General features: G+C 41.8%; 1 protein-coding gene across 6 annotated transcripts in view; it reads right to left on the bottom strand.

Moving 5' to 3' along the window:
* atp8a1 (ATPase phospholipid transporting 8A1) overlaps window positions 1–27,721 on the bottom strand; it is a 100,398-nt gene that overhangs the window by 35,474 nt on the left and 37,203 nt on the right. For 4 of the 6 annotated variants that reach the window (XM_029441495.1, XM_029441497.1, XM_029441500.1 and 1 more), the window contains 13 exons: window positions 25,312–25,439; window positions 24,727–24,804; window positions 24,518–24,606; window positions 20,151–20,195; window positions 17,205–17,277; window positions 13,717–13,822; window positions 11,958–12,040; window positions 11,354–11,403; window positions 10,970–11,039; window positions 10,119–10,203; window positions 8,843–8,982; window positions 6,726–6,864; window positions 4,275–4,339 (listed from right to left, as the gene is read on the bottom strand). In XM_029441495.1, the coding sequence (XP_029297355.1) occupies window positions 4,275–4,339; window positions 6,726–6,864; window positions 8,843–8,982; window positions 10,119–10,203; window positions 10,970–11,039; window positions 11,354–11,403; window positions 11,958–12,040; window positions 13,717–13,822; window positions 17,205–17,277; window positions 20,151–20,195; window positions 24,518–24,606; window positions 24,727–24,804; window positions 25,312–25,439 (1,151 nt within the window). The remainder of the gene's footprint in view (window positions 1–4,274; window positions 4,340–6,725; window positions 6,865–8,842; window positions 8,983–10,118; window positions 10,204–10,969; window positions 11,040–11,353; window positions 11,404–11,957; window positions 12,041–13,716; window positions 13,823–17,204; window positions 17,278–20,150; window positions 20,196–24,517; window positions 24,607–24,726; window positions 24,805–25,311; window positions 25,440–27,721) is intronic. The other 2 variants (XM_029441498.1, XM_029441499.1) reach the window with 1 other exon arrangement.

Below are 27,721 nucleotides of genomic sequence, written 5' to 3'. Positions count from 1 at the left end.
TTTATGAGAATGGGTCGATACAGACAATGATACAGGCAGGGTATCAAACCTAATGTGTGATGCAGATGCTCAAACAGCTGTAATCATTAAAAAATGGTGGCCATTAGCAGTACTGAGGGAGGGAGGTGGTCCGGCCTGGTGTTGAGGTCAGATATGTCAAAGCAGTCAGATTGTACCAGAGGGACCAGGCAACATTCGCTTGGCATAACAAAACTCTGAAACCCCAGCTTAAAGGAAATATTTGGAGAAAGGGGCTTTACGTTTCACAAAGCGAGAGAAGGAGAGTGAGAGACACGCACAGAAAGAGATGATGGATTAACAGAAGAGAGAAACTGAGCAAGAGGCTGGAAGCAGAAAGCAGCTGCGAGGACTTAACCATCCCTGATGGGGTCTGTAAAGCAGCATGAGATGGAGAGCAGTGAGCAGGCCTGTGTTGTGTGTGTGTGTGTGTGTGTGTGTGTGTGTGTGTGTGTGTATGTGTGTGTGTGTATGTGAGAGCAAGAGAGAGAGAGAGGAGGTGAGAGAGAGAGAGAGAGAGAGAGAGAGAGAAGAGAGAGAGAGAGAGAGAGAGAGAGAGACGAGAGAGACCAGAGAGGATAGAGAGGAGGTGAGAGGAGAGAAGACAGAGAGAGAGAGAGACAGAGAGGAGAGAGAGAGAAAGATAGAGAGAAGAGAAGAGAGATAGAGAGAGAGACAGAGAGAGATAGAGAGAGAGAGAGAGAGAGAGAGAGAAGATAGAGAGAGAGAGACAGATAGGGAAGAGGAGAAATCTCTCTCTCTTGCCTCTCGCGCCCCCTCTCTCTCTCTCCTCTCTTCACTCTCTCTCTTCCCTCTCTCTCACTTCTCTCTCCTCTACATCTCTCTCTCGCCTCTCTCTCTTTCTCTTCTCTCCTCTCTCTTCTCTCTCTCTCTCTCTCGCTTTCTCTCTCTCTCTCTCTGCCCTCTCTTCTCTCTCTCTCTCTCCCTCTCTTCCTCTCTCTCTGCCCTCTCGTCGCTCTCTTCCTCGACGCTCTCCTCTCTCGTCTCTCTCTCTCTCTCTCTCTCTCGCTCTATCTTCTCTCTCTCTCTTCTCTCTCTCTCGCTCCACCTCCTCTTCGCAGAGATCTACGTACTCTCCGATAATTCTGCTCACGCTGATTTTATGGCCTTCCGGGAACTCGTCAGACTCTCTCGTCCGTGTCTTCTCTCCTCCGCCAGCAGAGTTCGACTCTAGCGCAAAGCTCGCGACCAGAGAGACCCTCTAGGAGCGCGAGGCGGTGATCGGCGCAGATAGATTAGCCTCAAGAGAGCGCGCGACCGAGAGGAAGAGAGGAGGTGAGCGAGATCGCGAGCCCTCGCTGCTCTCTCTCGTTATCTCTCTCTGCTCTCTCTCCCTCTACTTCTCATCTTTTCTTTTCTCGCGCGCTCTCCGCTCTCGCCACTCTGCTCGTCTCGCTCACGGCTTATTCGCTCTCGCTCCCATGCTCTCTCGCTCTCTCTCTCGCAGCGCGCGCGCTGCTCCGCGCGCGCTCCCCCCCCCCTCGCTCTCTCTTTCTCCTCTCTCTCTCTCTTCCTCTCTCTCTCCTCTCTCTCCCCTCCCCTCTCTCCCTCTCTCCCCTCTCTCTTTTCTTTTCTCACCTCCCTCTCTCTCCCTCTCTAGCCCCTTTGCTCGTCTCCTTCGGTGCTCTCTCTCGCGCCCTCGCTTGCGCAGCTATCTCTCCCGCGTGCTGTGCGCTCCCCCTCTTCTCTATCGATCGAGAGAGCTAGCAGCGCACGACAGTCAGAGACAGAGAGAGGGGAGGTGAGACAGACAGAGAGAGACAGAGAGAGAAAGAGGGAGAGAGAGGAGGTGAGAGAGAGAGAGAAAGAGTGAGAGAGAGAGAAAGAGTGAGAGAGTGGAGGTGAGAGAGAGAGAGAGAGAGAGAGGAGGTGAGAGAGAGAGAGAGAGAGAGATAAGAGTGAGATGCGAGTAGACGAGAGGTGATGAGGTGAGAGATGAGAAAGAGTGAGAGAGGAGAGGAGGTGAGAGGAGAGTGAGAGAGAGAGAGCAAACAATGAAACCCTCTCCATCTCAGTTAAGCGGAGTGATGTTAGCGGACATCTTCAGTGTGTAAGTCGGTTTTGGTGCTGTTTTGTTGTTAGTTTTAGTCTGTGTAGCAGATGTATGAGAAAAGAATTCACTTTGTTTGGGACACAAATCTATTCATTCACAGTGTAATAAGCAAAGTTTACCATTTCCTCAAGTAGGGCGGCCATTCCCCCCCTAATTTCCACTGAGGAATTTTAGCACTAATGCTACATGTCTCCTCCTAAGCCCTCTTTGTTATGGCTATAATGACCAGTTTAGCCGATGTGACTAGCTAGTGTTTGCATTTGGAATGGGTATGTGCTGTCCATTCAAGAAAATCCACAAGAGCTTCCCATAAAGACTGAGCCCTATTGTTGATAAAGACCCTTGAGAGATACAGCCAACAGGACGTGGCACTCACGATGAGGAATCTGGACATTTGTATGTATGTAATGTCATCATCTGTATTATTGTGCTGCCACCCACAAAGAGGACCTTCCACCTCAGAGAGAAGTGTGTGGACACGTACTTTCCCCTTCCTTCTCTGACCTACAGCTCACTGAGAGAACACCTGTGAGTGTTTAGGCTATAAATCATATTTTCCCAATCCAACATTCCCCAACAGCCTGATCTGTTTTTCGTCAGGTTTTTTTTATATAATCAAAACACAGACATTTTAACTTTTTTAAAGAAAAATTCAAATGATGTGACCGTACTTCATAAAGATTAATATACTAATGCTCAATAAGCACCATCTCCGAATGATTAAGCACGCTGACTGGAAAACAAAGCTGTTCAAAATGACCTAATCTTACCTTTGAGACTAAATTTCACTTTGGGAATTTCAGTTCTAGTAAGATTTAGTACAGAAGATGACTAAAACATTGTCCTCTCTTTGATAAGCATTTCTTAACACAGCAAAGAGGGAAGACATGCTCCAATTACCCTCTTCCACAGCACAAAAGCACTCAGAATTACAGCCCTGCTGCCTGCTCCTCTGTTCACTGTGCCTCCTAAGTCTTGATGGAGAGGTTTCTCCCTTATGTAAGCATCTGTTCAACCACAGGAGAATAAGAGCTGACATTTCAAAGCGCCGGACCGCGTGCTTTATGAATGCACCGACCCTAAATTTCTACCTCAACTTCATTTATCACGCTTAACGACTGGCTGACAGAGTGAAGGCTGTCCGTCATCGCCCTTAAACCCCCCCCTGCTGCTTTCCCCTCCCTCATCCACTTCTTCTCACCATTCCCCCTTTTCTTGTCCTAAACTAAACTAAACCCAGTCGAGTTGTTCGCCCATCTGTGGCTCCTTTGCTTAGCTTTCTCCTGCTCGGAGTGCAGGGACTTGCCCTTTTCAATCTCAGAAACAACAGACAAGGCTCTCCTGCCGGGGGGGGGGTCAACAGACTTCTCTGTTGAGCGTCTTATAGATGTTAAAGGCCGTTTTGGGATGTGTGTCGGCGGTGAGTGGGGAAGGCTCCCTGTGGCCTCATCCTGTCACAGGGATTGGGTGACGAGATCAGGGGATTATTACACCGAAGGAAGTCCTCGTGATGTCATATTCTCTCAAGATCAGAACCGCTAAACCACTAAAAGTACTGTGTATATATATATATATATATATATATATATATATATATATATATATATATATATATATATATATATATATATATATATATATATATATAATATATAATATATATATAATAATATATATATATAATAATATATATATATATATATAATATATATATATATATATATATATATATATATATATATATATATATATAATAGGTGCTAAATTGTTAATACATTATTATCAAATATACTGTTATAGATTCTAATTAATGTCAAAACATTAATAAATCATAAACGTTGAGTTATTAAGAGTCTTGACCTCTGATGCATCTTTGCTGCTAATGTAGCAAACACTTATGAATGTAAACAGATAGATTATCAACGGGTTGTGCATTTGTATTGATAGTCAGCTGTTCTGATAACGCTGGAAGATTCAGGCATGAGGAAAATGACAATTAGGTAACTTTGTTTTTAGCATTGATTGATGGATTGAACGACTGACACAATAAAAAAGAGTTGTGTGTCGATTAGATGAAACGACAGTCTTAGTAAAACATTTGGTGAAATAACAGTGAGCTTTATGTGCTTTGGGGAGGTTTCTGGTTCTGGATTGTGGATAAGCAAAATTGCTAAATACTCACATCAAGAGTGTCTTCATTGATCACGAGCATGCCCATGTTCTTGGTCAGTAGTTTGCAGGAATGTCCTACAACAAAGAAGAAAAACGAGATGTGAGCAAATGTGGAAGACTGGAAAAGACTGGAAAGACACACACACACACACACACACACACACACACACACACACACACACACACACACACACAGACAGGTTAAATAGATAAAAGAAAAAAGAAAACTAAATCAAACAAATTAGGGACAATACACTATATTGCAATACATTTTAAGGGACAGCAATTAAAATGTTACAGTTCAGAGATGGTGTCTCAGGACATGACTAATGAGTTTGGTTTACTAGAGTTCATCAGTTTCCTGTTTTAATAGGCAGTTACAACACTGCGTTACCCAACATGGCTCTCTGGGGAGCGCTCCCCTCAGCTCTTGGCTGGGACAGATGCTTAGGGTCACCAGCGAGGTGGTAGATGGAGCCTCCCATCGGGGAAAACAGAAATGTTTTCTCGATCCAAGACTGAAGCCTTCAGTTTCAAACCGTGGCTGTATGAAAAGGCTGCCATCTGTGGCATAACCACACACATATTTGTGGGCTTCAACACTTTGCTTCTGTCTGGAAAGAGATTTTAGTTTCTTTAAGGCGGTTACCACAAAGCCAATGTTTTGTGAATACATGGGTGGCATTTTCTGTAACTGAAACTGAGATAAGATTGTGCACAACACACACAAACACACACAGTCAAACACAATAATGCACACACAGTATTCACAGAGGGGGCCTCGCATGAGGAAATGAGAGGGTCTCACCTCCAGAGTGCAAACCAAACAGGGTCTGGCAGATTGTTTTCTTAAGTGTAAAAGGTGCAAACGTCCAAAAAATGTGCCAATGTGAGGAAAATGTCTCTCCATCTCAACACTGTCTCTACTCCCTTCCCCCTCGTCAGTTCCTGCCACAGCCCTTCCGCTTAATGTGTTTACCTTAAGCTCATTTGACTGCGGCAAAACTGCCCTTTTCTTTTTATTTCACCAGAGAAAGTTGAATTCCTGGCCTTTCTCCATCTCAGGCGGAACTAAACACAGCTCCCACAGGACCTGAGGAATGTGTAACAGGGACACTCGAGTCACAGTAATCTCAAATGTTGCAACGGGGGCAACAATTAAAGTAAAGATGCAATGTTTAGCTACAGTGGGATGAAGCATTTGTATGTGCTTCTCGACTGCGATACCTTCAGTAAAGCGAGCAGCGTTTCCCAACAGGCTGTAGAGCGGGAGTTTCCTTTCACTGAATTCTTGACAGCTTCAAAACAAACAGACCTGCCGTGCTTTTATTATCATTTTATCTGTGAAAATGAGTCAACTTAACGGCATTTATGCCCGATATTCTGTGCCAAGAGACGTTTTGGGTGGTTCAGGCCACCTTGAAATGTAGAATAATCTAAATGTGATGGGCCAAATTCACCAGTTAAACGTGGCAAAAAGGTGCACCATTAACCCTGGCAATGGGGATCGTCTTTCAGTGGGGAAAATAGTAAAAAACTAAGTCAATATTGAGCTGAGATTTTTACAGAGCAACTTAGTCAAACGGCGGTCCTGTAAAAATACTTCCAGTGAGCATGTGCTTCTGCGGAGCTCCCGCACATCTGGGCACGGTGGGCACAAAGGGCTGATTCAGTGAGGCCACAGTGGTAAGTATAGTCACAAACGGAGGCACTTTTCATATCTATGTTTCTGGACTCCGTGTTAAAATGTCGGCTGTATTTAAGGTAAATCCGTCTGTAGTATTAAGCCACATCTAAGAGCTGCAACACCAGCGACAACTGAAGAGACTGAACTGAAACCAGAGTTAGTCATTCCCCTTTCTGATAACATCTGCAAGGCTAGAACCTCTGGGGGGGGGGGGGGGGGGGGGATCCAGATACGTGAGAGCTGCCTCCTTATGTACATATGCATGTTATTTATTTCATGTCAGTGCACTGTGCTCATACATCATCTAGCATTCTGCGACAGATGCTTTTGCTAGATACGTGTGACAGAGAAGCATTCAGCTTGTCAGTAGTTTGTCTTGCCGTTTGAAGAATGACCACAGGCCTGACTGCAGTACCCGTAAGAAGCTGGCGCGCAAATCTATCACAACACAGATCCGGTTCACCAGAGACTCTTCATTGAGACCAAGTGCACACGCCGGGCATGTCATGATGCACACAAGTTAATGGGAGTATGTGGGTGCAGAAAGTCTTTAATGTAGAGGATCTTAAATTAAACACATGAAGCTCAGAGATGTGGGGTTTGAAAGAAGTGGGCATGTAGGAGGCGGGAGGGGTCTAACGATTATGCAATGAAGTTGCATTATGGGAAATGTAGGATCCATTGTTTTTGGAGCTTGACACACACTAACGTCTAAAAGTCCAGATCTCTGGTTCTCTTGCCTCCTAACTTTATGGAAGTGCGTCTGACTCTTACCAATGTTAATGGCTGTTTCCTGTTTGTCCCCCGTCAGGATCCAGATCTTGATGTCCGCCTTCATTAGAGTCTCAATGGTCTCAGGCACCTTATCCTGGAGCTTGTCCTCGATAGCTGTGGCGCCGAGCAGCTGCAGGTTCTATAGCAGAAAAGAAAAAAAAAAGTCTGTACATGGTGACAACAGAGGAAGTCATGTGTCAGAGAAACTTGTGAGCCGGGATTGTGTCACTCACTGAGCCGTGTTTTTCGCTTCATCAGCTGCTCTTGTTTATCACCCGGAAAAACCACCACGGGCTTAAGAGGTTTTGGATCAGTTACTGTGCCTGTGCGCGAGTGTGAGTGTGAGTGTGAGTGCGAGTGTGAGTGTGAGTGTGAGTGTGAGTGTGAGTGTGAGTGTGTGTGTGTGTGTGTGTGTGTGTGTGTGTGTGTGTGTGTGCATCTGCAGACCTCTCCCACACAAAAACACCCACATAATACTGTTGGTATTTTTCCCAGGAAACCTTGGTGGTTCTTTGGGGCTGGTTGTGGGCTCATATGGGCCAAATATTTGACAAGACCCAGAGGTAGAGGGGAGACAGGAGCCAGCAGCAGAGGAAGGGCTGGGGAAGCTCTTTAAGTTGTGACCTGAGCCCTGCTGCCTGCACATCTGTAGCTCTGTCCTCTCTAATCATTGTTGAACCACACAGCACGGAAAACTGAGCCTGAGGGAAGAACACGACGATAGCTGATGAGTCCTCATTTGCCGGTTTGATGTGAATTGTGCTCTTGTTCCGCTGGTTGTTGTTAAAAGGCACTCTTTGTGGTGTATGATTCAAGAACAACACCAGTGAATAGCCAAACACCGGTAGATTCTGTCTGGTGCGAGTGGATAATCCATCATCTAAGGGATTGTATTTGTGACTCGGTGTCCTAGATGCCATGTTTAAGAAGAGGAGTTTTAACTTTGCATACTGAGGCTGTCACACTTTCTCTCTGTTGCATACAACACTGGCCTCCTGATGGTCTTCCCGGAACATTATGTCCAGTTACTGGTAGTTGGCGGAGCTAAAGTGAAAGTAGTCCAGAAATAATGAATTTAAGCTTAAACCAATCAGTTCATGAGAAACATTTCCTCCAGAGACTGGAGCCGTTTTCTTTACATGTACGCTGGAACATACCGTGATAATAAGAGGGCAGGAAACTATGTTGAAGCGAATAAGATCATAACACCGATTAACTATTAACGGGAACCATCAATACTTATTCAGAATAACAGGATTAGGTATCAAAGAAGTACAATGAATTAAAGTCAAGTTTCTTTTTTTTGCACTAACTACTTCCTATCAAGGCTGATTAATTTAGTTTATCATATATTAACATTTTCCTACACAATATGTAATCTCACTTGTTTGTGAGATGAAGGAGTAACTTCAGACGACTGATTTCACACAGTGTTGGAACTTTTCTGTTCTTAAATTTCCCCACAACTCCATTGTGCCCCCGTGTGGCGTGACTGTGTGCATTTCTAAATATGGATAGCCCTGAGGAGCCATGAACCCCAAACCCTGGCAGCATCAGTGCCACACTCTGCCCATTAAGCAATGCACATTGCATTTTCCTCTCTGAAAGCTTTTATGTTTATTTCATGATTGATTGCCTCCATTTGTTTTGGGCAGCCAGGAGCAGCCATGAAGAACGTGCCAAGTGGTTGATTAACGACTGTGGCTTCCTATGTTTGACTACCGCTTCCACATAGACCAACCTCACAGAAAACCAATTCTACCGGCTGGTGAACCCTTGAATGTCTCTCTCTCTTAATTATTTTTTTCACTTTTCCAGGTGTGATTTCACCGACCCCATTAGTTACACAGGAGGAATTGAGTTAAGGCAGATTTTCCTTCGGTTCATTTGCAGAAAAAAATCTGCCTTAACTCAATTCCTCCTGTCAAAAACGTGTTTTATATGAAAACTCGTACATCATCTAAATGCAGCATGCTACCAGATGAAGAAAGATTGCCTTCTCACTTGCATTCACTGCACATGCATGACGGCAGGGCTCGTTCAGGGAACATAACAGGAAGGCATTCCATCAGGAACTAATACCACACAAACGCTTATCAGCTTTTCACTTAGCAAACCTTCTCTATCAGCTCGTAGCTCTCCTCCTGTTTCAGGGCTCTGTTCTGCAGGGAGGTGCAGGCTCTGTGGTAGATCTCCAGCCACTGCTGATAGGACGACTCACTGACGTCTGCCACCGCAAAGCACAGAGTGCGCAGCCCTGGAAGAGGAAAACAGTCACAACACCGAGGTCAGGACTTCTTACCATTTTAAAACCTTGATTTGTTGACTAGATTGAGCTCTCTAGTAGACAGATATGTGCATTGTAACCTTTGGTGATCTCCTATCTTTACTTCTTAAGCTTTTCCATATATTCCTGTACATTTTGAAATCCTATGACATTTTATACTATTTTTAGGGTGATTTATTTACATCTGGCCAGGGATAAAAGATGGCAATTAGCCGCCTACGCATACTCTTATATCATATAATTATATATATATATGTTTAAATAAATATGTTTAAATATATAAATATATATATGTTTATATTTACTTATATATAAATATATATATATAAATATATGTTTATATATATATATATATATATATATAAATATGTTTATATATATATATATATATATATATATATATAAATGTTTATATTTACTTATATATAAATATATATATATAAATATATGTTTATATATATAAATATATAATATATGTTTATATATATATATATATATATATATATATATATATATATATATATATATATATATATATATAAATGTTTATATTTACTTATATATAAATATAAATATATATAGATGTATATTTATATTTATATATAACTAAATTACTCTGTTCAATGCCAATAACATTTAAGAAAGATGACATACGTAGTTATCAATAGTTCATTCCTTTGTCGGAGAGATAAAGAGATAAGAAGTTATACATTATTCAGGCTTCTCTAAATTACAGTGACTGAAGATCTTCACAATCCGTCCTGAATGCTATATTTAGCCTTCATCAAATATTCCCAATGACATCATTTTGCTGGTGTCTCACAAGGGGGCAGCATGAAGACAGAACAAAAAGGAGAGTCTCTGATGCAGTTTCTTTCAGCTCCACTGCGTAACTTTAATACTGCTTCATACTTGTATTAGGATTCACTGTTTATAATGTAAGGGCATATAAGGACGCGCTCTAAAGGAAAAGAGAACTACTTCTTCTGCTGCAGCTGATGATCAAGTGGTGATAATGACCAGACAGAAATGCGGGGAGTAAATATATTATCATCCTAAAAGAGGTTTTACTTTTGGCAGACAGGGGGCGATGTTCATCCACTCACCCTCAGTAGCAAACTGTTCCAGGTGCTTCAATGTGATCTCTTTGTACCTAGAGCTGTCTGCCAGGCGGTCATAGATCACTGTGTCCTGAAGGGAAACAAACACTCATTGGTTATTGACACCCGGAGTGGAAAGAAAGGAACCTCCTGGACGTGGGCTAATGCACAAATGGGTTTTCTCAGGTTGAATCCAGCTCTTTCTGTTCCCTGTTGCCCTTTCTGTTTCTACTCAGATTCACCCAAATAGCTTTTTGTACTGAACTAAATGTATCTGGATCCTGTAATGGATCATTTATTAAAATGTTTTAATAACATAAAAAAAAACAAATCAAATGACTTAAGAGTTTAACAACAAGCAATTAAAATTAAGTGATTTCCTGCTAATTGATTTTTGAGCATTTAGCAAATGTCCTTGTTTATATATATATATATATATATATATATATATATATATCTCACAACATAAATAGTGTGCCAAATTAGAGTAAAATAAATAAGCAAGTAAAATAAAACATAGGCACTAAAAGAGAAAATTTAGAAAATTATAAATTAGCTTGGTACACTCGTCTTTATAAGACCAAGTGAATAAAAAATAAAAAACACATTGAATGATAACCCTCATTGTGTAAAATTGTTACTAACGATAGCAGAATATAGAGCAATCATTAAAATTGCACCAAAAAGATTATGTTCTTCTGAATGTACTGTGAAAGTGTGTGAGGGCCTTCCACACTAGTGTGTGTGTGTGTGTGTGTGTGTGTGTGTGTGTGTGTGTGTGTGTGTGTGTGTGTGTGTGTGTGTCGATGATGGTGATGGGCTGTCATGCGTTGCCATGGAGAGAGACAGACACTCACAGCTCCTTTGCAGTAGAGGCGGATCTTCCCAGATGGAGTGCGCATGATGACAGACATCCTCTTCCTCGTGCTGTGAGGAAAAAAGGCAAGAAAGAGAGAAGAAGGTGGAATAAGGAGAGGAAACACGTTATAAGGTGTTACAGCCACTACAGCAAATTATCAAGTACGGTTACAGTCTGCTGAAAGTAGAACTCACACCTAGGTCACACAACTAATTAGTAGAAATCATTTGTGCAAAGGAAGATGATTAACTGTGATAACATACAAGTCTTATGTGGATCATACAGAAAATACAGGTCATGTACACTTATAGTCAACTACAGTATTTGGCAGTTGTGCACATAATAAATAATGAAAATAACAATGCTGTTATCAGTGGGTTACCTTGTAAACTCCAGCACGTGAAGCAGTTCGTACCTCTCCTCTGTTCCGGGCTGAATCCAAAGAGACAGACGAGTTAACAGCTCAACCTCAGTCAGACAACTTAAGAAGCACAAGCCATCCTACTCAAATCAGCTTTAATTATGCTTTAAATGTGTTCATCGGTTGCCTGCACTGAGCTGATGGAGGTAGAATAACAAGGTAAAATTCAATTAACTTCCTTAGTTGTAGAGACCGCGAGGTACAAGACGGAGTGATTGAATAGATGCTGAGAGCGTCAGAAGGCCGAATAAAAGGTTAAGAAATTGGACAAACGTCTTGGAGACAAGATGTTCGCAGCAGAAGAGAATAATTTGAAAACAGCTTTGGCCTTTGTGCCTCCGCCTCTCTTAGTGCAATCATCAGGTTAGCCAATTACGGGAACAACAGGATGAGTGACATGAGCTTCGGAGAGGACACACAGGATATAATCAAATGTGATGTTCGTCCCTTTCCATTTCTGTGGCACATGTGAATACAAAAGGCGGAGTTCTCTTTGGCACAATGCATATTAGCTTTAGTTTAAGGAGTGTTTTGATTTCATTAAACGTGTCGTGTCAAAACTTACCATTTCCACAATGACGCTGTCGGGGGTTCTACCAGAGAACACAAAGCCAAGGGTTTGTGCTGCTCTCACCAGAGCGCCTTCGTCTTTAAAGCAAACGCAAAACAAAATGTAGGATAAACACAAAACGGTCTCAAGATAACCTGGAATTTGAACCTGACAGTCATTGATAAGAACCATGTTCACACTGTGTACGTTAAACTGGTTTGCCTGGAAACATTTCCACTCTTTTAGAGGGCAGTGCCTGGAAGCTGTGGACCAGGTAGCTGATGCTACGGCTTGCATGAAGATGCTGCAGGGCGAGAAAAAAAGCTCTCCGCTTGTTTTTTTACAGTTCACTTAACTACCCTTCTCTCTGCAGCTATTCCCCGTTCTGCTTCAAACCCCAACGCTCAGGAAGACCGTGATTGTTCTAAGCAATCAGGCAAAGAATGTCATCTCTCTTATCAAGAGCAAAATGTTAGATGAAGAGCAGCAGCATTGCTTTGTACAGTTATTATAAAACCCTTTTAGCCAATCAATATGTCTTCATAATGTGTGCGTTTATTGTTTTTATATTGAACTGAATATCGAGCCAGTTTCACTGCTGTGCTCTACCTCTCTACCTCTCCTGTAGTATATGTATGTAGTATATACCGAAAGGCTTGTCAATCAATTTGCTAATAAGCTTCAGATGCTGTTTTATTTCTTTCTTCCCGTGAGAGCTACGTCTTTGTTTACATTTTGGACGACAGATTTGATCCTTTAAGCATAGCGACAGTTTCAGAGTTCATTAAGATGGTCCTTATTTTCAGGACATTTACATAGTGCTGCTAGGCGCAACCACTGTGTCTAAGTGGTGAAGCCATTGTGCAAATGCCTTAAGCTGCAGTCATTCTCGTAAAACAGAAACGCAAGCACATTTTCTCAGTCGTTCATTTCACCTCCTCGAATGCCAATGATTTTGTGGAGTTAAAAAGAAAATCACGTTTAAGTGCATGTTTTTTCCTTGATTGGCAGGTGTCTCACCGCTGCTGTGAACGTGAGAGACCGAGGGATCAAAGTGACATACAGCATGCATTCTGTAAACAGGATATTATATTTTCTAAATGTGATTTCCGGGCTCTCTCCTGTATAAATGTCTTTATGAAATACTGCTACCTGGAGGCTGTAGTGATGTTTTCCATTTGCAAAGACACAGAGGTCACCGGATGGAAAATTAAACATCTCAACAACAACAAAAATATATCAAGGACACAAAGCATGATTGATGGAAAGCACCTGCAACCAAGATCACCCAGAGCTGCAGCACTGGCAATTTAAGTCTTGCGATTTCTTCACTTGCAGTTTGAGTTTAACGTTTGCCACCTAGCAGCGAGAAAAGTAACATCTGCAGCAGTTTGGAATTGCACATAAACGTAATGGGCTGAGCACCATCTACAGGCAAGGGGAAAAAAGAGTTTCTGCCGTTGATACTTGCCACCTGAAGGCAATTTTTTTTAATGCTGCATTAGCAATAGCTGTGCAAGTTTGTAAGTAGCAATCCCTTTTAATGATGAGCTTCGGATCTAAAAATGTAAATCTGATTAGCTGCAACATTCCAAAATTTGTATTCTTGGTCATGAAGACTTTATTTAGTTTTTTCTCTTTTGAGCATGCAGACAGACAAAATGTCAAATTATAATGTGCGCACACACAACTGACAGTGGGTTAATACCCGAGAAGCGTACTGTTAATCCACAAGCTGTATTCAACTAGCCGTGTTGACGGAGGTGTGATCTACCTGGAGACGCAGCCTGGTAGGTGATGTTTCCATCTATGCGCTCAGGGACTGCAGTGTGACAGATGGCCATCATGGTCATGAAATCCAGGATGACAGCAGCTGTAGGCTACAGGAAGAGGAAAGGGCTCTTTTACGGTTAATGTTCTTTAATAAAAACATGTCACAACACAACAGAAATAAAAACAACTTAGAAAGACATGATGACACTGTGGGAAGAGAGAGCGCACTGATCAACCTGGTCAACCTGCATAACGCACAATCTGTGCAGCCATGTTTACGGACAGCTTCTTCTTAAATGTATGCACTGAAGGGCAAGTTGTAGCATTTATTTACTTACATTCACCATGCCAATGAATCACCCCAAAACTCAAATGATTGACTTCAACCTCACTTCTCTGGTACAAATATGTTACTGTGACATTCAGGAGTAAAAAAAAAAACAAAACTCCAAAAATAGAAGTCTGTCTGAATATCCATGAGCTCCACATGTTGTTGTTCAAAGCCACCATCCATTTCTGGAACACATGGGGCTCCAGCAGTCACCAGTCAGGTTCGGCCAGACTAATGACTGCTGGTAACAAGCCAGAAGGATCGCACAGACAGACATCTGCTCATGCATGTGCATGCAATATAGACTTGCTTCGGTTAATGAAAAAAAGGCCTAACCTATACACTGAGGGCATTTTACATTAATGAGGGGAAACGTATGACTAACTAGCCGAGGGGTGGACTCGGACAGGCATCTGCTGAGGCTCCCGTCTGAGGCTGCAGAACCACCAGTTTCTAGTCAGTGAGGCAGAGATATCAGCTACCTCCAGGGCTACGGCAGGCCTGAATCATACAGCAAACAGTAATCAGGCTGCTGATGGTTGTTAAAAATGAGTTCAATAGCAGAATAACCAATGAACCTATGATGACGTAGAGACTCTACAGCAGATGTAACAAATATATGCCACGCTATGCATTGTTGACTGCTTATTACTCAAAAACATCTGCTGATCTCTTCCCTTCTCAAGCAAAAATATACGTACACACGCACGCAGTATTGTTAAATGTGCTCTTTCTGTTGGCCATGGCAACTCTGATGAGAGATCTCTAACTGGGAACAAAGGAGCAAATGGATGGAGGGGGAGGGCATATCAAAGGGCCTCTTGTAAATTAAAGTACACAGCGTTTATTACAGTCCAGGTGGCTGTAAGAGCCCCCTCTGCTTTGTAGCAGCATGCTAATCTGGTCTGGGTTGACAGGTATCCTCTGAAGGACATGTCAGTGTGTGCCTGTGTGTGTGGGGGGGTTCTTTGTGAGGAGCCAGTTGAGTTTTAGACACTAAAAGTGAGGACATTTTCAGTCATCACCTCTGCAAGGGGCTGTTCGAGGGTTTAAACTTGGTTTTAGGGTTAAGGTTAGAATTAGGTTTTGGGTGAATTCACAATAAGGGATGGGGTTTGGCATATACGTTTGGTCTCTGCTGTTTACCTGGCAACTCCAGGATGTCACTGAGCCAAGGAATAGTCTACAGAACACACAGAGTGCAGGGCACGTTGTGAGCTTTGCCCTGATGGCACAATTAGAAGTGACAGCTAATACCGTGCTGCCAGCCATCACCCCCACTGACTCCTGGGTAATCTGTGTCACGACAACAGTGACAGACACTCATCAGCGTCAGACGTGGCCAGTGTGGAAAAAGTTGAAGGGTCAAGAGAAAATGAAGCCGAGCGTCCAGACGAGCGAGCGAGTAAACAAACACCCACGAAGGCTGCTGAAGCTCTGCGGGCGGAGAACATGTCCAGTGACTCAAGAGAACATGAAAAGCACCTGAGGGGATGTTTATTTTTGTCAGCACTGTTAATTTTCCTCTCCTCTAGTCTGCCATCCCCCTCAACACTGTATCAACACTCCTCCTACGAACAGCCTGCAGCCACACAAAACTGTTGTTAATGTTAAGGATTAGTAATGTTTAAGTAAGAAGCATTCTGAAGGCCATAAGGACAAAGAGTGAGAACGGAAGGTGTTAAATGAAATGTATGCTTTCATTTAGCCTCTGTGTGTCACACAAGGGACAGGGAAGCATTGATCGCTTGCAGGTTGTAGATATTGTCACAAAGACTAGTGCAACATTTTGGAAAACACGCTCGTGTGCTCAGAGATAGATGAGAAGAACAATGCCACCCTCATGTCTGTGCAGTAAATATGAAGCTACAGCCAGCAGCCAGTTAGCTTAGCTTAGCACAAAGACTGGAAACAGCTAGCTAGTGACTTCCTGGAGTCTCGTCATCACAGTAAGATTGACAGGCAACGAGTGAAAGTCACTGTTGAAACATTTCAGTACTGTACTGGTTAAACAAACGAGACATAACGTGCTAGTTAGTGAGCTCTAGAGGTGCTGGAAGGTGGATTGTGTTACCTTACCTGCAGCGCCTATACAACAGGAGGTGCATAAGCAGAGCTTGGAGGATAATAAAGGACCCCCACCACCCCAGCAATGGACTGTGCATCCACAGCTCACACACACACACACGGAGCTTCTTCCCACAGCCTATCAGGACAATTCATGCATATATTATACTATACCTGCAATACAGCCGTTTACTCATACACTATATCCAATTTATCTGCACTGTTCACTGTAATCACTGGATCTGTAATCTCCATTGAATGTTTACTATTTACTATATGTTGGTTATGCATAATTAGCAGTGGGTGCGGTGCTATCAATGTGAAACTAAAGCAGATCCGAGACAAACTCAATGTGTGGAGAGATTCTGCTGTCATAACAAAGCAAACAGTGCGATTGCTACTTTCCCTGGGTGCTGCTACTGTATGTAATTAGATGTGACATTCTACCTCCCCCACGCTGTTCTGCAGTTGTGTGACTCGAGCAGCCAATCAATCACAGGTTTTACTCATTTCATTACCACAGGTGGCCTTTGCTGCTCCCTCTGAAGTCCTGTGACGGATCCCAAATGCATGTACAAGTCCATATTTTAAGACGAAGGCACAACTGCTAAATATTTGATTTTCTTATGTTCTTTTTTGGGCAGTCTTCATATCCACAAGTTCCCACTAACATAATCACTCTGCAGCAGGCACCGTTCCCCACGGTGGATAAGCAAATAAAGTAGGTCTCCATCCTGTCAGAATGAGCTAATTAGGTTGTTTGCCTGCCTGTGTTTACGATGCCCTGTAAAGTAAAATTGTAATCCATCCTTCAGCAGTATTTTAATCAAACTGATATTAAAGAGAATTCAGTCAACGTGTCAACAAAACCATGCATGGCATTACCATCACATTCTTTTCTCCACAACATAAAACGCTAAAGTCCACTAAAGTCCATTTAAGATGACAAGAAGACCATACACACACACACACACACACACAGACACACACAGACACACACGGACACACACACACTTTTAAATCCTTCTTAGTTTCGTCCTAAACAGACAGCAGCCGTCACACTAGTGGCGGAGAACCTTGACATTACTTACGTGATTATTTTGGAGGTTTTCCAGTAAGCTCAGGTCATTAAATCCCTCCTCTTCCGATGAGTGGGTGCTGTGGCTGTAAAGAAGAGACGGGGAAGTCAAAAAGACAGAACACACTGGAATATTTGAGAGCACCGACAGCCAAACTAGAACATATTGTCGTGACACTAGATTAGTGACGAACAGATCATTCATTTGTATTGGCGTCAGATCGTTATTCAACAATGCTTATGACAACATGGCGTCAACATAAAAGTCTTTCTACTAACATGTCTTCCAAATACATCAAGCATGACAAAAGTGTTTCTTATGGATCCAAATCTTCTTGGAGCCTGCATAGAATACGCTGTAATTTCTCAAGCAATGTCCACAACCTTCAGATAAAACTGCAACTTCCTTTATTTTCTCGAGCTGCATGTGACGTATTCAAACTGGGTGTTTTATATGACCAACAGAAAAACCCAAACTCTCACATACGACAAGAAAAGCATCAAATCTAAACCCGGAACCAGTGAATGTTTTTGCATTGTTTGGCCTGAAGAACGATAGAAGCGTTTAAAAATCGATTATAAAAACAGTTGCCAAACAATCTTCTGTTGATCAACTTCAGCTGTAGATAAAAACGAATGTGCGCTGAGAGCGGCACCAACAAACAGATGTCAAACAGCCAGTGCTGTAAGCCAACAGTATTGACATTTACATTTAAAAGTATCACCCGCAATGCAGACAGAATGTAAATGCAGGTCCCCTGGGCTTTAGTAACGTTATGTACAGTGTGACTGTTTGGGATTCTGTCCATGCTGGCAGAAGCAGATCATCCCGAAGAATGAGACGTTATTATTTCACAATGCACAAAAAAATCCACTCGTTCAATTTCCCTTTTTATATATATATATATATATATATATATATATATATATTCCCTTCAGTCTTTTCCATAAATAATAAACGGTGTTCCCCTGCTTCAGAAATTAAACAATGCAAAAGGAAGTGCTTACAGGGACACAGCAGGCTGAATTTCTGGCAGCTCAGAAAGATGTAATTACTCATACACTAATCAAAGCCAAAGCCTAATAAATCACTGGAAATACAAGTAGTCGCTCATACTTGTACCAGAAATGAATTGTGTTACTGGCAAGATGCAAAATAATTCAATATTTTGCATTCAATTAGGAATAAAGCAAAAATAAAAATAAATGATACAATCTTTCATCAACAACAGAAAGTCATGCTGAAACAAAGAAAAACTTTTCATTGGTAAAAGAAAAGATGTTTTTTATCTCTCTATAACTGTGAATTTATATGTAACTATCCGCTCCCTGGCCGTCCAGCAGGGATCGATTTATGATTCTGTGATAAAGAGAGTCCTATAGATCAGGTAGACAGCAGCTTTGTCCGTGGCACTGGGGCTTGATAGAAATGTTACCGAGGCTGCCATTAGCAACCATAAGTCTTTCTAATCCCACAGGATACACTGTTGGGATCCCTCAGAGCCAAACAGCCAGTAATACTCCCATCTACTGCACCGCACAGAGGTTTGGGAGGAAAGGAAAAATACAGCAATGCCATAAAACAGCAGGGCTGGAGTCGATATCGTGCTGCACATACGCAGATGTGATCTGTCACACTTGCAGGTTATATTAAAAAGATGTCAGGGAGAAATGGGCAAACAAAGTCTGCATTTCTAAACGCTCCACATACATGATGTCGACACACACCGAGGGCGGAGGTTTCTACTAAAAAAAGCTTCGTATCATATACAGTGAAATATCTTTTCTGGTTACAGCAGGTTACATCTAAGCAACGTATTTCAACATGTGTGAATCCAAGTTAGATTTCAATAGCCTTATAAATTCATATGCGACATAAAAACAGACTAATCCACGGAGTCCTTTTTACACTTTCTACGCCCTAAGCCTTTTTCTTCTGCAGCAGTAGCGTCGCTCGCTACGCCTATTGTCTTGATGAAATTTCTGAATCACAGGGCTGGATGTGGAGGACGGTCAGTTATTGATTACCTGCCAGCACACAGAGGTCCCGTCACTATGGGAACAAGGGCGCTGGCTGTTCACAGTGTATATCTGCGGACTGGTTCCTGAACTAAATCTGTGACACGACGTGCTCTCCTGGAGGTAATACATTTAGAACTGTGTCAAGATGGCACTGAGATAAGCGTCGACTTAAATTAACTTCCAATTTAAAAAGGACTCATTTTAAGACTGATTCAGTACTGGGTTGGTTTGTTTTATATCTACGATCGAGCAACAAAACACACATTAATTCTCCCCCGTTCCTATATCCCGAACCCATTTTGTGTATAAATAAAGCTTCTAACTTTTGTTTCAGTGAGAATTTAAAAAACAGCAAAAAGAGACATGCCTTCATGGAAGCTGGCAACTTCCTTTAAAAGTAGAAAGATTCAACATTTGGCATAATAGGCATTTACAAATATGCCCCAATCCCCCATGCAAAATGGATGAGACACGCCCATGCTGTTACTGCAGATCCCAACACTGTAGCAGATGGATCTCATAAGTAGGACTGTGTGCGTGTGTATGTACCGTACGTGCAAGATAGAGACCGTGACAGAGAGAATAAGTGGGAGTGTAGCTACCACCTCCAAAGTTAGTTTGATGTTAACTGAAAAGCAGAATGTGCCGCACAGATTCAACCTCAACACAACATACACTGAAGGCTCGGTCTACCAAACCTGCTGAATGTACAAGTGCCTGTTTACGGCCGTTTCTTCACATCAACAGATATACACAGTGAATCAAGACACAGTCACATACAACATGTCCAAAGTGTACTCAATGCACAAAGAATAAAAACACCAAACACACACTGATATTGTGTTCAAAGTCACGAGTTCCACAAGGCAAGGCAGCACTAATACATCACAGAAGCGAGGAGCGAAAACGATCACCATTGTACACCCAGTCATCTTACCAGTCGTCCTCTGCAAAACTACCATCCTCAGCCTCAGGCACGTGACTGTTGGAGAAAAGATGATCTTGTTGACAAAGACTATTGTTAACATAATCTGTGAATGTGCAGACGCCGGGATTGGATTAAAGATGGGTTTGTTTATGAGTTGGCAGGTGTTAGAGTATGATAGGTCAGATGCCGGGAAGGATTGTAGCGGAGGTGTTGTGGTTAGGTTGACAGCAGTGATTATAGGTCCTCTAATCATGATGCTACTTTCACGTCTGTACGCTAGTACGCTGGTTAGCTTAGCTTAGTTTAGTAACAGGTGCTATTCATACTACTTATGACGTATGAGTGTGTGCGTTCCAACTGCATAGTATGTGGATTTTGTGTACGGGAGAAATGCCTGGATGTATACTAGATATGCAAGAGCTTACTGGACATACTATCGCGAGGCAGACTGTTTAAATAATTAACCTCTGGATAAAATATAATTACGAATGATGGACAGTGATGGTACGGTTAAGAGGAATATATATATATATATATATGTAGTACGTCAGTGTGTGATTTTGAACACATCCACAGTCGACTCTATCCAAATGTTAAAGCACACCTCTCCATCTCACTAATTAACAAATGACATTACTATATTATATCGTGTTTGTTCAAGTGTACAAAAACCAAAGCGTATAATGGAAAATAGTCCATCACATAACTCTCCCTGTAAAGCCACAACGTCTTGTTCATAAATGTTGGTTTTTATACAAATTAAATAAGCAAGATGTCTTTAATAGCATACTTTAATACTTTACTGTTGCTGGTAGGTAAAAGTTGCATGTTTTCTTTACGAGTCACTAATTTGCAATTTTAAGTAAATTATTGAAGCTAAGCTAAGTTACTCATTTATTAAGTGTTACAATCTTTTCATGCACTTGCATTTATTTTTAAGATATTATTAACTGGAGCTAACTTTCTTTCCTTACAAGTAGCAGATTCATTCTGCTGCTTCTATATCCAGTTGTGTTGTGCATGTTATGTCAAATGTTAGTCCTTTAACTCATCAACATCAACACATTTTGGTATAAAATACATGTGAGATTCAATAGAAATGTACTAGGAGTGAAATTTAACACTAAAACAATAGCAAGTATTTTCTTTATCACACGTACTGGAGTAAAAACTGACATGTGACGAGTCAGTTAGCGGTTTTATTTGGCTGAATGTCGGGAAAATAAGAAAATATGATGCACCCAAAATGTTTGGACCATTAAAACTTAATTAACAAATTTGATACTGGAGAAGTAAGTAAATATAACCGGGGTTATAGCACATTAAAGATATTACACTTAAAAACCTAAACCAAGAAAGTCAGACACATGCATATACAGGCATATATGAATGTCTGTGAATATCTTCCCCTCTCGTTCCTCATCAGGCCAGAGCAGGAACTACAGCGACACCGTGTATGTGAGCATTCTGTGTATATTTCCAAGGCCACCAATGAAGGCAGCTTTGAAACTTAATGTGGTCAGAGTGCACACTGCTCCAAAATGAGGCAACAAATTATTTTGACATCTCTGTTCTGGCAGACTAACTGCAGTGCAGCGTTTTGTTAACTGGAAGGAGTGGAGCCGACCAGACGACGTGCTCCACTGAACATCACGGCTCTCCGTGTGATTCCAACTCAGTTTGAGTCACGCTGTGAGACTGTTCGCTCTTGTACCTTCAGTAAGGCAACATCGAGTTTATCTGCATTACCAACAAAGCAATCAGTCTGCACGCGGGCTCGGGTACAGCACTGAAACAACTGTATCCAATGTACAGATCTGCCGGGTCACACTTTACAATCACAAATGGCCTAAAGCGTTTTGTCACTCGAGTAGATTTTCTTAAAAACATGCTTTCACTCAACTTTAAAACAGAGAATACTAAAGAGGATTATTTCTAATCTAAACAGTATCTTTCTTTGAGATTTAGTCTCCAATCCAGTGGAATTAATTAATGCCTACACCCTTGGGGTTGGCTTTATTAATTACAGCAGCACTTAATTTGTGGTGAGGAACACATGCAGGCGGCAGTGTCGGGGGGGGGGGGGCTTTGTGTGCGCGCTGCCACCAAATGACAAGTCACGTCACAGTGCAACGTAAGTGCATTTGTATTCAAATATGGACTGTTTTATCGTGCTTAAATGATCGCTTTTTTTGCACAAGAATATGCGACTACATCCAGACGTAGAGTCAGACACTTTGAAATGTGTCCTTGTACAAAAAGTCAATTAAAAGTCAGTGCTGAAGAAGCATTTTAGTATGTTAATACCAGAGGTAGAGACATGTTACTGACAGATCATTTAGATCTGAATCAAACAATATCTGCCTCACAACAGCATATATTATAATACCATATTTCAGGATTAATCTTAGACATCAGACAAGTGGATGCAGTCAAGTCAGACATCTACGATAAGGACGGGAAGTAGCAGTCATCAAACTCACGCTGTTTATAACAAAGTGAAAACCGATTCAAGCTTGCCAAGCTGCTTCACTGTTGGGTAAATACAACAATTATGAATTCATTATGTGTTTATATCATTAAATATATGCTTAATAAATTGCAAGAGCCTATACCTAACTTGTGCTAACATTCCCGTTCACTAGCCTGATAAATATGAGCGCACATCTTTCGTTTGGAACTGTTTCAATCATTTTGGCCTCTTAAATACTGATTGGCATTAATGTGTCATGAACTGAATAAAAACGGATTAAAATCAACACAAAGTTCAGAAATAGTGTTTTTGATGTGGAAAGACTGAAGTTTAAATAAACACAATCAACACCCAACACATATCTGCAAACACATCAATGCTCCGTCGCAACTTTCCAGACACACTTTAAGAAAAAGCGAGATAAGTTTAAAGAAATTAATTTGATTATATTCTATGAAGGAGGAGTAAAAAAATAAACCAATTAAATGGATGACAGAGTTATAGCACTACACTGGATTACATTACTGTTACGGCAAACATTGTTATTGTCTAGGTGACACAGAACAATGACCTGCACTGTAAACAGTTTCTGAATCTAACCCTCCCAACTCTTATTTTAGGAGACCAAGAAGAAGAAGAAGAAGAAGAAGAAGAAGAAGAAGAAGAAGAAGAAGAAGAAGAAGAAGAAGAAGAAGAAGGCCATCAAAACAGCCTCGCCTCATTAGAACCTGCCTTTTTTTCTCCTCCTGCTATGAAACATTCATCCATATTTATCAGTTGCATAAGAGGGAGTCCTCGTTTCGGAGAATCAAAGGCAAACATCTCTACTTGGGATGAAGGAGAGATAGACTGCTGCCTAACTTCAGTCTTTGCAGGGATGAGTGTCGATCCCTGATGATCAGCAGGCTTGACCCAATTAAATAACCATAAAAAAAGGCAAACAAAAAGCACATTCTGTAGCTCAAAACACCTAAATACCAACAACAAGACCCCTGCCTTTAATCAGCAGCATTAGTATATAAAAAAGAAAGAAATATCAGCAATGATCTTGGAGGTATCACATCATTAACATGTACTTTACCACTAATTAAAGTGACTTCATGTTCTTGACCCAGGGATTGACAATGAGAAATTTAGGCTAGCAATCATAGCATAATGAGAGCTTTGGTACCGAGAACTCCACATAAAACACTCTCTTTTGTCCTTCAGGCTGCACTCCATCAATCAAGCTTTTAATTGAATCCTAATGGGATTAATCATGTACTGTCACGCCTGCGCTTGCTTTGGTTCTGTGAAGATCTGCTCTCCCACTTGTTTTGCATCCACTGAGGCTTATTATCTGTGCACTAAAATGAAATGAGAATATATTGAGGGGGGGAAAAAAACATTAAGAACTGATTTAATGAAATGTTAAAAAGTAATAGAATATGCTTTTATTTCAGTGGATCTGATGGGAAAAAGTTAATTACTGTGGAATGTGAATTTCGGCTAAATCTCTATGTTTAGCATCTACTGTACGTCACTATTCTCGTTTCTAACTCGTGTCAAGAGACTGTCAAGCTCTGGACCTTGTAGGGAAAATACTGAAATGTAGAGCCAGTTTTCACAAACACCTCCAACATGACAGGTGATGGACGAAAGCCTGCGAAGGAGAGAGTAAAGTGCCTTCGCTTGCAAATGTCTGTCTGCCCTTTTATTTATAGTTTATGTTGAGAGGAGCACTGATGCAGCTGCTAATGAGAAGGCGAGGGAGGAGAGAGAGACGCCAGCTGCACTGTGATGCACACTGGGCATTTAATGAAGGTGATGGGGGAGGAAACGGTAGAGGATGCAAAGGGGGAGGGAGGGGGGGGGGGGGGGGGGGGCAGGGGAAATCAAAAAGAAAGAGGGAAGCGGAACGTACCCATAGGCAACACCAGCGATGGTGCACTTCTTGAACTGCATCACGTTGCAGGTCAGGGTCCCCGTCTTATCAGAGAAAATGTATTTCACCTGAACGGGTAGAAAAACGGAACAACACCTCATGTGCATATGTTTTATTGAAAAGCAGATATTTATCTTTTAAGTAAGCATTAGCATAATATAAAGTATTATATGAACGGCGTAGTTTACCTGGCCTAGTTCTTCGTTCAGGTTAGAGGTGCGAGCCATGGCGGGGGTGTTGGTGGGCTCGTAGAGCATGTCGGTGTCCTGAAACCAAAACGCAAAGAACTTTCGTTTATAATGTCGTTTCTTTAGTGAAGTTAAACTTCACAGCAGCAGTGGAAGTAAAAACCAAAAAAAAGTCCCCTCGGTCTTTTTTCCCCCCTCCAGAAAATACTGAACCAACTGCGTGAAGAGAGGCCAACTGAGAACTGCCCTAAATGTTGCAAAAAAATTCTTTGCCAGGATTTTCATCTAAAATGTAATGAATAAAAGAGGGGCCCAGAATAACTTCGGGTAAAAACACAAAAAAAACCAGTACGTTTCCTCATCTGAGATATTTGGTGGGGCTGACCTAGTTGCGAAAGATATAAGCGCAAAAATATTCTAGGTGCTCACTCAAATGTGTCACGTCAGTCAGGTTTCAGAGTGCTTCATGATGCTTACCAAAATAACTTTTAAATGCATGCCTCCATGTTTTCATGCATGTAAACATGGAGGCACTTAAGTCAGCGCATCGATCAGTTAGCTTAGTTCAGATAAACTTCAACTCACCCAGTTGATGAAAAAGGCTTGGATGAACTTGATAACTTCCAGCGTGACCAGGAGACTGATGGGAATCAGGTTGTTGAACAGGATGATGAAGGTGAGGAAGTTGAGGCCAAAGTTAGCCGCCCCGCCATCTATCAGAGGACGAGTTTTGGACAGAGGGAAGTGATACACGGGAGACTCATCAGAGCTGGTTCATTAATATCAGTTAGTTAAATGAAAATGCCCAAAGCTACTTCCAGCCAATGATCAACATTATCCCAATCCAGAGAATGTTTTGGGCGAACGTCATGCATTAGCTGGAATTAGCCATTTCTTCCACCCAACCTCATCCTCTTACGACTCAACCGATTAACAGTCCAATTTAATGTCCCAAAGATTCAAAGTAGCGAACAGGGACTGAAGTATCTCAAATGTCATTAGTGTCACAGCAGCAGCCTTGGCATCCAGCATGATCCAGGCAATGAATTCCACAAAGCACTATGCGAAATGATGCTGGTCCCCCCCAAAGCCCCAAACAATTGGCAATGATCAACATGTAACCCCACTGACACCAAACATGAAAACAGGAGGGATGTGATTTACCTTTCCTCAGCTTGCAGGAGGTGCAAATGTTACCTTCCTCAACCCAAGCCTTGATCTTAGCAATGTGGTTGAGAGGGACAGCCCTTCCCCATGACAGAACGATTGCAAAACAAAAAACTGGATGGGAGAATGGAAGCTACTGCTACTGGTACAACGACACACATAGGAGGGAGTACTTGTTCAGAAGTGGGGAGGAAGACAAACGTATTGGATGCTCTCAAGACAAAGGAGGGAGATTCAGTCCATAGCACATTCTCAACCAACAAGGAGTGGAAAAGAGGGGGTGGATTATGCCAGCAAAAAAGTTTGGGTGTTAATGATGATCACTACATCACCTCCTGTCACTCATTTCTAGTTGCCAGCTTGTTACGTGATGTTAAGCAAGAGTTCTGCTATCAGATGAGACAGGGATACTGTGTTGGATCAGTAGAGAGTCATTAAAAGAAATACAAATCAAACCAAAGCAAACCAGGACATGCACAAGTCACACAAGTGCAAAAGTGCACCTGATGTCTTCTTTTCAAAATATGTCACTGTAATGCAAGAGCAAAATGAATAGAGGGTTTTCTAACCAACGTGGGAAATATTGTGTCAGAATTAATTCACAGTAGTTGGACTGTACATTGTTGGGGTTTCATTATTCTGAGTGAATTTGGTGTGGCACATGTACATTACAGTGAGAAGACCACACCTCCTCGCCAAAAGAAAACTTTACCATGCCGTCAGTTAAGACATCAGCAGTTTACTAGAAAGGAGATAGTCAGCATAAAGTCAATGATATGGTGATAAAATGCACAACTACATAGAAAAACTGACCGAGTAAACTGTAGCAGGTGGCACGAATGCATAACAAATGACCATTCATCATTTTTGCTCTCAATCTGCATAAAGTTAAGTTGTCACAATGTATATAGGCTTAATGCCGGGGATGACCTGTGTCAGCACTCTGCAGCGGGTCAAAGTCAAATGAATTACTCCCGAGGCATGCATAATCGCAGGCCTCTGTGACTTACAAGCCTGTGTGACGTGTAGCGGGCTAACATTGACTCTTCTGTTCCTGTCTGCATTTAACTTCCAAATGTTGGTACGTGAGTGAAATTATCACAATTTAGGAAAATGTATCGATGTAAGTCATGGGATGTTTAAGAATTGACAATCTCCCCACCTCTCTCTTTTGTCACTGGTTGGATAATATGCACTGGACAGAGTCTCAACAACTCCTTATGGAAGTACAATCAGTCTCAAGATGGACGCCTGCCTTATGACTTACACTCCCCTCATCAGTGTGATATGGGGTCTTTTAGATGTGGGTTTTAATGCCACTGAGGACAATGTTAAAACCCCTTACAAAACCAATAGAAGCCAATGCAAAAAAAAAAAAAGGGACAGTGTAAGTCGTAGTGCAAGCTTAAATTGACCAGGGCACAACCTCTCCTACACAGGCCTATCAGGGTACAGAATAATGGCCAGAGCGTCACGATAATCACTTTGCATACCCGGTTCAGAGCTTCATCACAACAGACCAACTTCCACAGAAGTCGAGCAGCCCATATGTTTTGTGTTAATGTCTGTAATAGTAGCTTAAGAAATTGTATATAATGCTTTGAGAATACATGTAAAACCTAAATAGGTTTGCACCTCTCCCCCTCCCCTCTCTGTTTGTCCTTTGAAAACTCTGAATATAAAACTAAATAAATAAATAAAAAGCGGCAGAGGCATTTAGAAAATTTCATCTCCTGCCCCTTGGGTTGCACCACATGTTGTGTTCCGAGCAATAAACACGTTTAAGCCTCCTGCTATGAAAAGCTTCCTGAGTACAACCTCATCTCCC

The sequence above is a fragment of the Cottoperca gobio genome, chromosome 10 (genome assembly GCF_900634415.1).
Source record: "Cottoperca gobio chromosome 10, fCotGob3.1, whole genome shotgun sequence".
Lineage (NCBI taxonomy): Eukaryota > Metazoa > Chordata > Actinopteri > Perciformes > Bovichtidae > Cottoperca > Cottoperca gobio.
Note: the sequence above shows the minus strand (reverse complement) of the source record. Positions and strands in the feature narration are given on the sequence as shown.